The sequence below is a fragment of the Pollicipes pollicipes genome, unplaced genomic scaffold (genome assembly GCF_011947565.3).
Source record: "Pollicipes pollicipes isolate AB1234 unplaced genomic scaffold, Ppol_2.1 Scaffold_5724;HRSCAF=6776_pilon_pilon_pilon, whole genome shotgun sequence".
Classification (NCBI taxonomy): domain Eukaryota; kingdom Metazoa; phylum Arthropoda; class Thecostraca; order Pollicipedomorpha; family Pollicipedidae; genus Pollicipes; species Pollicipes pollicipes.
In genome coordinates this window covers 38,030,977-38,040,184 of record NW_023596746.1, presented here as the reverse complement: position 1 = coordinate 38,040,184, position 9,208 = coordinate 38,030,977, and the positions used below count along the sequence as shown (strand labels likewise).

Here is a 9,208-nt window from a genome sequence, read left to right as displayed (position 1 = left end):
GAGACGCCACTGGGTGATACCACCAAGTCAATAATATACCACACGGTTATCGCTCACATCTCGCGAACTGACCTTCTGCAATGAACTGATACGGACAGGCCCAAATGCGAATTTCAGGACACGTATCCAAAGCGCAACTGAGGTGTCACGCGTCGTATAACTCGGAAGCTACGCAAAATCCCACCGCACAGACCGTGATTTTCGGAATCAGCGTGTTGAGAAGGTCCTGCACACGAAGTTTAGAGGCAATCAAGACGCCCCGCAATATCCAACTCGGGTGTTACGTGTCGTATAACTTAAAAGTTACGCAAAATCCCATACCAAAGGCAATGATTTTCGGAATCAGCGTATTGAGAAGGCCCTGCACACCAAGTTTGAAGGAAATCGAGACGCCCCGCAACATCCAACTGGGGTGTTCCGGGTCGTATAACTCGGAAGTTACGCAAAATCTCACCCCAAAGACAATGATTTTAGGAATCAGCGTGTTGGAAAGGCTATGCACACCAAATTTGGAGGCAATCGAGGCGCCCCGCAATATCACATTAGGATGTTACGCGTCGTATATCTCGGAAATTACGCAAAATCCCACCCCAAAGACGGTGATTTTCGGAATCAGCGTGTTGAGAAGGTCATCCACACCAAATTTGGAGGCAATCGTGACGCCCCGGAATATCCAACTGGCAATTGGATATCAAGCTGCTGCTAGATTGGGGGACGTCAGCGCCTATTCCCCACGTTGTTTACAAGGGTTGCCCCGAAACGCATGTACGAAAAAAAAAATATGCGCCCCGATCACGTAGCAGGCTGACGTCCCAGGTGACGTAGTTTTGTACATTACGTTGTGGAGCTGGTGAGCAGAGAAGTCTCATCCCAAAGAAATGGTGCAAACCATGCTCTCCTGGTTTTGGCCAAGTTTTTCCTCAGTTGGGGAGGGGCTAGCAATAGCATTGTATCCAGCTAAATAGGGAACTACGCACTTGCTCCCAAATTAAGTACATCCAGGTCAGTAAAAGCCTAGGCGGGTATCACATTGCCCCAGAATCATTCCTCTGGGTGAGAAAGGTTGTACCTTGGCTATAATGTAGATGCCTTACTACCATGCATCAGAGGCCCATATTTACATTGTGGCTTGCATGACATTTTAATCAAACTTAACATGTGCTCCAGAGAATGGTGCAACAGGTGCACAACATTTAAGCATCCGGTTCTATCAGCCCTTATTTGGACTGACACCTTTACAATATAGTTATCAATATCTACAACTTTCCACCAGCTCCACAGCTTAAAAATGCAGTAGGTGCAAGCATACTTAGGAAGGAAACACTTATTTGCAAATCTAGAAAAGCTAAGAATTACAAGCAGTCAATTTCTACTGGTCTTTGGCAATCACAGACCTGCTAGAGCCTGGTGGTTACTGTCATGTGCTGCTGAAGAATGTCCTTAAGTGCCAGGTGCAAGTGCAGTGTAAATTTACTTGGGTTATTTGTTCTCACTACAAGCCATGGTTTTAACAGATTTGTTTTCTCCTTCATGAGCCAAAATCAAATTTCAAATACTGTTACTTTGCCAATGTGTGTGACATTGCCTGATGTTCCTGTCACAAGCTTGTTGATTGAACCAAATGCTGAAATAAGTAATTACCTGGCCATATTTACACAGGCTGTAGTGTGGAATATCCACGCTACTGCCTATCGGTGCGCAATGATGCAAACATTGCACAAGTAAGACAACTTGCAGGCTCAGTCATTGCGAATCTACAATGCCTGCCCTCCATGGGGTGCCGTGGGTTCTAGGCAATGTCATATAATAGCTTTCTGGTCATGTGGCAATTGCATCTGTGGATCACACCTCGTTTTGTCTGGTCTGTTTTTGTCATCCTACATCTCAGCATATCATTTTCAAGAAAATTGTATGGTGAGAATCCTTTCTTGGAAGTCTGAAAGTTAAGTGACATTTTTTTGGAGAGTACCCTCTGTGACTGACAGTGACATTAACATAGCGTCATAGCCTGAATTTAATTATCATGACCAGAGGTTTTATATGCTTGCACCAGGGGTGTACTTTCCTTCTCAGTGAGCGATTTACATTGTTCATTATATTTTTCAACTTCTGAAATGTGGGGATAATCTAGTGAAAGCTTGCTTTTGATGTATTTATTTGAGGAAAGTAATGAGGAACAACCATTTTTGATAGGAAATTGGGTGGGGAGTGGATGTGAAGCCACAGGCAGACAGAAATATGGACATGGTAGGTAAATGGGAGTAGGAGGAGGTCCAGGGGTAAGTATGAGTTAGGAGCTGTGGATTGGTACAGGATTAGGTAAAGGAGTAGGTACAAGTGGAGGTTCAAGAATGGGTGTATGTATAAGGGTAAGAGAAGGATGAGGAGCAAGTTAAGATTTAGGTTAGCTGTAACTTATTTGGGCAAGGCCATGCCATGCCAGGCCAGGCCAGGCCAGGCCAGGCCTAGCCAGGTCATCCAGGTCAGGTCAGGTCAGGGTGGGTTAGGTATGCATTGGGCAGATGCTGGTGAATGGCCTGTACCCAGATGGAGGTGGGCATTATTGAGAACATGGTGATGTATTTTGATTTTCCTATTATTTTGTCTTGCATTTCATCATCTGACAGTGCATTGTTCATCATGGAGTTAGGTTATATTAGCTGTTCTGAATGATTTTTTTTATTTTAGATAACCTCACCACAATATTAATAAACATATCTAGCTTTCCATGACATTGGCCCCTGCAGATTTGTATACAGGAGCACTCTGTCTGGCAGTGACAGCAAAAGGACAGTAGTACATGCCATTATGTTTAAAGTGTTTTACAATGTGGATTGCGCTTGGTGTGTGCAAGGCCCTATCTTGCCTACCCCCTTTGCTGGCTGTGCTTCATCATCATTACTGCAGTGATGATTGGGTTCATACCCTCTGCATATTTCAGGCTGCCATCCATCAACCATGTCATCTAGATGGTCTGGCAGCTTTAAGTACCACAGCTTGTGCAGCTCTAAACGTGGCAAGCATGGTGATGGCAGCTGGGTGGGTCACAGAGATGGCCGCAGCCGGTCACCACATGCCTCGCATGACAGAGCTCGGCTGGGGGATGACGGCCAGTCGTCGGCCTCGGGGCGACGCCCCGCGGCCCAGCCGGAGTCGCGAGGCTTCAGCGAGTCCCGCGAGAGGGCGTACATCACCGAGTACCTGGATTCGGGCGAGTGCCTGCTGGCGCGTGGCTCGGAGGAGCACGCCGCCTTTTGGTCCTTCCATGCCATGTACGTGCGCAAGCTGACGTCGTCGGCCCGGTCCGCCGGTGCGGCGGACCGGGCCGGGTCGCCGGGACGCCGCGGGGACGACCCCTTCCCGCTGCCGCCGTACGACATCGGGCACTGCAACCCGCTGCGGATCCAGCGACCGATCCGGGACAAGCGGGATGCGCGCGAGTTGGAGCGGGAGGAGCGTGAACGGCGCGAGCCGGAGGCCAGGCGCGCCAAGCAGATCCTCGCCGCTTACCTACAGTTCCTGCAGAAGCAGAAGTTCGCCAAGCTCAAGAAGTTGCGCGACGCCCAGAGAAACCTTCCGATCTTTCAGCACAAGTGAGTCGGGCTCGCGACTGTAGTGCATCTGTTGACGGGAGGGAGGGAGGGAGGCAGGGAGGCAGGGAGAAGAGGGGAGTTGAAGGTGCTCAGAAAATATACGCCCGTGCCTTTGCTATCCGTTGCTCTCCCCGGCCGCGCGCAGACCATCTGCGTCAGGGAGCGTCCACGCGCATGCCGTTCACTACCATGCAACCCCCTCTGCCAGGGACGAGATCTTGTCGGCGATCGGGGACAACCAGGTGGTGATCGTGGCGGGGGACACCGGCTGCGGCAAGTCCACCCAGCTACCGCAGTACCTGATCCAGGCCGGCTACAGCAGTGTAGGTGCGTCGGCCGCAACAGCGCGGGCGCAAGCCGCTCGCGGCAGCGCCCATGTCGACTGGACCCCATCAGCACTCCATAGGCGTGCTTGTGTATGTGTCTCCGGTCACTGAGCGCGTCTGGATTGCCCGACTTGGCCAGGAATCGAGACCGGGAAATTCAGCTGCAGGACAGATGAAATGGCGGGATTCGATCACAGGAGACAAGCTTAGCAGTGCCATTGCGTGGGACTGAAACGTGGCCTTGTTGGGCCAATGAAATGAGGGGTGTGGAGAAAGGAACGTTTGTGAGACCAGATGATTTAGGAAAAAACATGTTAACAAGAATGAGGGCTACGCAGCCGGCAACATGCACACTGAAACTTGCGTGGTTGACCTGAAGGGCACTACTCGCCTGGCGTTAGGTCATCTGTTGTGGGCAGTCTGCCAGCATTATGTGTAACTGTCTGTCACTGGGACTAGTGATTGTGCTGTGCGTGGATCCAAATAGTTCGGTGGCCGCGTGGGTGACTATCACGGTTTCCCGTGCCATGCCTGTAATGGGCGGGTAGTGGCAGGCGGGTGGCTGTGTGACTGGCTGATATCGGCTCCCAGCAGCGCGCAGGGCGGATGGCTGTGTGACTCGCTGATGTCAGCTCCCAACAGCGCGCAGGGCGGACGGCTGTGCGACTGGCTGATGTCGGCTCTCAGCAGCGCGCAGGGTGGATCGCTGTTTGACTGGGTGATGTCGGCTCTCAACAGCGCGCAGAGTGGATGGCTGTGTGACTGGCTGATGTCGGCACCCGGTAGCGTGCGGGGCGGATGGCTGTGTGACTGGCTGATGTCGGCACGCGGCAGCGTGCGGGGCGGATGGCTGTGTGACCTGTTGGTGTCGGCACCCAGCAGCGCGCTGGGCGGATGGCTATGTGACCTGTTGGTGTCGGCACCCAGCAGCGCGCTGGGCGGATGGCTGTGTGACCTGTTGGTGTCGGCTCCCGGCAGCGTGCACGCAGCCGCGCAGGATCGCGTGCATCTCACTGTGCCAGCGAGTCAGCTTCGAGACCCTGCAGCAGCACGGAGATCAGATCGGATATCAGATCCGCTTCGACAAGCGGCGCACAACGCAAACCAGAGTCGTCTTCATGACTGAGGGCCTTCTGCTGCGACAGGTGAGGTTTGGGATTCTCGTGCTGTAGCAGGTTAGGTCGTATGGCCTCTTGCTCTGCCAGGCGAGGTTTGGGAGTCTCCTGCCGCGACAGGCGAGGTCATAGGACCTCCTGCTGTGGTAGGTGTGACCATAGTGCCTCCCACTGCGACAGGTGAGGTTTGGGCGCTTTTTGCTGCGACAGGTGAGGTCATAGAGCTTCCCGCTGTGCCAGGTGAGATTTGAGTGTCCCTTACACCAAAAGGTGAAGACTGAGGGCATTGCACTGCGAAAGATGATGTTGGATCTGCTGCTGCGATAGGTAGAGTCTTTGGACCCCGCGCGGTGACAGGACATGATGATTTGGAATTCTCCTTCGTGCCATGCGAGGACTGATGACACCCTGCCGCGACAGTTGGGGACTGAGGGCCTCCCACTGCGTCAGGAAAGCCTCACCCCACCTCAGGTGGTGGCTGCTCCTGTGCTGACTGTGTGATGCCACGCCCGCCCCAGGTAACGGCTGACCCCCTGCTGAGCCAGTATGACGTCATCGTGCTGGACGAGGTGCACGAGCGCCACCTGCAGGGCGACTTTCTGCTGGGTGTGATGAAGTGCCTGATTCTACAGCGGCCCGGGCTCCGCATGGTGCTCATGTCGGCCACCATCAACATTCAGCTGTTTAGCGACTACTTCCACGGTCGGGCGCCGGTGAGAAATTTCGCTCCGCGCATGCGCCAGCGGTGAGGTGGCGCGGGTAACAGAGTGTCGAGCTCTGTGGAGGACGCGACACCGGCGGGAGCCTCGCACTAGCTCTACGTAACATGTCCGCTGGTATGAGCCTCGTCATCTGAGCCAACTCGTACATATCAGTCTTATTATGATAAGCAGCTGCCACAGACATGTGATTCAACCAGGTCATGCCGACAGGTTCATCACTCGGCACATTTGTATGACGAGGCCTGCTTGTGGAGCCAGCTGAGGGGCCCTCCCAGGCCGGCAGTTCTCTCTGTATGGACGCCGGTTTTGTGTCGCTGTGACTGGTGCTGTGTGTCCAGGTGATTCAGATACCAGGCCGGCTCTTCCCCATCCAGCTGTTGTACCGACCCATCTCTGTGGTGGAGGCGGTCTCCAGGTGAGAAGGAGGGGGGGGGGGGGGGGGGGGAGGGGGGGAGGGGCGCGCATAGGCCATCGCAAACAGCATCCTAGTATGTATGGGGCTCGACGCCCTGTCGTGTCCAAGTCAGTCCTGGGAAAGCCTGCTGTATATAGGGTTGTATATTCCCCTAAAGCCGTAATGTGGCGGGGATGTCATTGTTTGTGTACCGTAATGCACTTGAAGGTGACCACAGAGTACATCATTTGCATGTTGTTCTATTGTTGTATGAAAGAAAAACCGTTGGTATCCTGAAGTGTGTATACATTGGATTACTAAACCATGAGGCTATGACTGCATGGGCCTTTGTGTTTCTACTTACCGGAACTCTCCTGTCACTTGCTTGGTTTCTCTTGCCACTTGCTGGAACCCTCCTGCTACTTGCTGGAAGTCTGTTGCCACTTGCTGGATCTCTCTTGCCACTTGCTGGATCTCTCTTGCCACGTACTGGAACTCTCTTGCCACTTACCTGAACTCTGTTGCCAGTTACTGGAAGGAACGGAGACTCGGAATGCTGTCTCAACGCGCGTGATTTCATGTCCGTTCTCGAGAAGTTTAACACGCCACCGATTCTCTAGCAGTGGATTACTGCAACTTGCTATGTTCATATGCAAGGGAGTATTGTGCACATAGATAAAGCAGTTGTAAAAGCCTTAATCAATACCTCCATTCCTCTGGTTTTTCTCCGAGGCAATAGGGTTATTACAGCTGTTATCAGTGCCTCAATACATCCAGTGCGTCACCTTGGGCTGAGCCCCGCCTAGTGCGTGCTCACCTGTTACTCTGTCCCGTGCCCTCCCCTCATGGGGGTGGGTGGGTGGCTGAGCCTCATGAGGTACCAGTATGTGTTCACTCGTGGCCTTGCCCCCACAACTTGTCAAAATTCGTTCAGTTAGCTGCCAGGTAGATAAATGTGAATTTATGGTATTGGAGGTATTCGGCCCATGTCTCCACCTCGCCAACGCCTTCATTTTGTTTTCCTTGCTGTTGCTGTTGCTGTTGCTGTTTTTCTTGCTGTTTTTGTTACTTTGTTTCCCTTGACGTTGCTGTTGTGACCCCGAACCGTCTCATCCTGACTTTCTTGCCCTATTTGCTGTGCCCGAGGCGCAAATATGCTGGGTTAACAGCCATCCGGCTCCATGGTTATTAGGCTATACAACATATCGGCCTTCTTGGCACCCACGTGGCTGAACATTGTCATACCAGTTCTCCAGAGGTGGCCGTCAAATAACTAACGCTGCCCCCTCCCCTTCCCCCGCAGCGGTGCTCGGCTGAATCCCGCGCCGTTTGTGCGCGTGCTCAGTCTGATCGACGACAAGTACCCGGAGTCGGAGCGGGGCGACCTGCTGCTCTTCCTGAGCGGCGTGGCCGAAATCACCACCGTGGTGGAGGCGTGCGCCGAGTACGCTAAGCGGAACGGCCGCTGGCTGGTGCTGCCCCTGCACAGCGGGCTCTCCGTCTCCGACCAGGACAAGGTGCCAAGCCCACGCCGCGGCCGAGTGCACTGCTCTGGTCTCACATCGCGCGTATCATCTGACTGTGTGTACGCCACACTGAGCCGGCTGTGCGGGCCGAAGCTCTGGCCGTCCGCGTATACGGGAGCCGGCCGCCTGTGAAGTCTGTGTACGTGTGAAGCTGGCCGCCTGTGAAGTATGTGTGGGTGTGAAGCCGGCCGCCTGTGAAGTATGCGTGGGTGTGATGCCGGCCACCTGTGAAGTATATGTGGGTGTGAAGCCGGCCGCCTGTGAAGTATGCGTGGGTGTGAAGCCGGCCGCCTGTGAAGTATATGTGGGTGTGAAGCCGGCCGCCTGTGAAGTATATGTGGGTGTGAAGCCGGCCGCCTGTGAAGTATATGTGGGTGTGAGGCCGGCTGCCTGTGAAGTATGTATGGGTGTGAAGCCGGCCGCTTGTGAAGTATGTATGGGTGTGAAGCTGGCCGCCTGTGGAGTAGGTACGGTGTGAAGCTGGCCGCCTGTGGAGTAGGTACGTGTGAAGCTGGCGGTATATGAGGTCTGTGTACGTGTGAAGCCGGCTGAAGCCCAGGTGCTTGCCGTCTGCAGCGGCCCGACGCTCCCCACCCTGTTCCCCTCTTCCTCTCCGCTGTCCTGCTCTGACGGTGGCCACTCGCATGCGCCAGGTGTTCGCTCTGGCTCCGGAGGGGTTGCGCAAGTGCATCGTGTCCACCAACATCGCGGAGACGTCCGTCACCATCGATGGCGTGCGCTTCGTGGTCGACTCGGGCAAGGTGAAGGAGATGAGCTACGACAGTGTGACGCGCATGCAGCGGCTCAAGGAGTTCTGGGTCAGCCAGGCGAGCGCCGAGCAGCGCAAGGGCCGTGCAGGTTAGTCGCCGGTACGGCCCACTGTTCCTCCTCCCGATTGTGGCGGCAGCGCCATCTGCCGACACGTTCACTGGCTCGAACTTGTGTTTGGCCTTAAGGGAATGGTCTTACTACGAAGCGCTCGTTCTCTAACCCGGGAAAGGGGCCGCTGCCTAAGCGCCCCGTGCGCAGGCGATGCCCCGGCTGTCTCACAGCTTCGGTGCGCGCTGACCGCGCGCCGGGCCGCAGGCAGGACCGGGCCGGGCGTATGCTTCCGCATGTTCTCGGAGGACGAGTACGACATGCTGGCGCCATACTCGACGCCTGAGATCCTACGCGTACCGCTCGAGAGCCTGGCGCTGCAGATGGTGGCCATGGGTCTGCCGGATCCACGGCGCTTCCCGTTCCTGGACCGGCCGCCCGAGGACAGCCTGGAGGATGCCATCCGCTCACTGGTGCAGCAGGTGCGTCTGCGCCGCCTCCTCCTCCTCCCCCCCTCCCCCCTCCCCCCTCGCCTGGGCGAGACGTTCGGGCTGCCGGGGTAGGGCGGCGCGACCCGGCGGTGCCATCTGTCGGCACAGTCTCACGACAGCTTTGATCCGCGCGCGGCTTGTCGCCGTCCTCTCTCTGTCTCTGTCTCTGTCTCTCTCTCTGTCTCTGTCTCTGTCTCTGTCTCTGTCTCTGTCTCTCTGTCT

General features: G+C 55.0%; 1 protein-coding gene across 4 annotated transcripts in view; it reads left to right on the top strand.

Moving 5' to 3' along the window:
* Positions 1 to 691: 691 nt before the first annotated feature.
* LOC119103815 (putative ATP-dependent RNA helicase DHX34) overlaps positions 692 to 9,208 on the top strand; it is a 25,682-nt gene continuing 17,165 nt past the window's right edge. For 2 of the 4 annotated variants that reach the window (XM_037227473.1, XM_037227472.1), the window contains exons 1-9: positions 692 to 1,002; positions 2,942 to 3,593; positions 3,802 to 3,920; positions 4,898 to 5,064; positions 5,553 to 5,747; positions 6,095 to 6,171; positions 7,454 to 7,667; positions 8,330 to 8,534; positions 8,763 to 8,977. In XM_037227473.1, the coding sequence (XP_037083368.1) occupies positions 2,959 to 3,593; positions 3,802 to 3,920; positions 4,898 to 5,064; positions 5,553 to 5,747; positions 6,095 to 6,171; positions 7,454 to 7,667; positions 8,330 to 8,534; positions 8,763 to 8,977 (1,827 nt within the window). In that variant the 5' untranslated portion in view covers positions 692 to 1,002; positions 2,942 to 2,958. The remainder of the gene's footprint in view (positions 1,003 to 2,941; positions 3,594 to 3,801; positions 3,921 to 4,897; positions 5,065 to 5,552; positions 5,748 to 6,094; positions 6,172 to 7,453; positions 7,668 to 8,329; positions 8,535 to 8,762; positions 8,978 to 9,208) is intronic. The other 2 variants (XM_037227474.1, XM_037227475.1) reach the window with 2 other exon arrangements.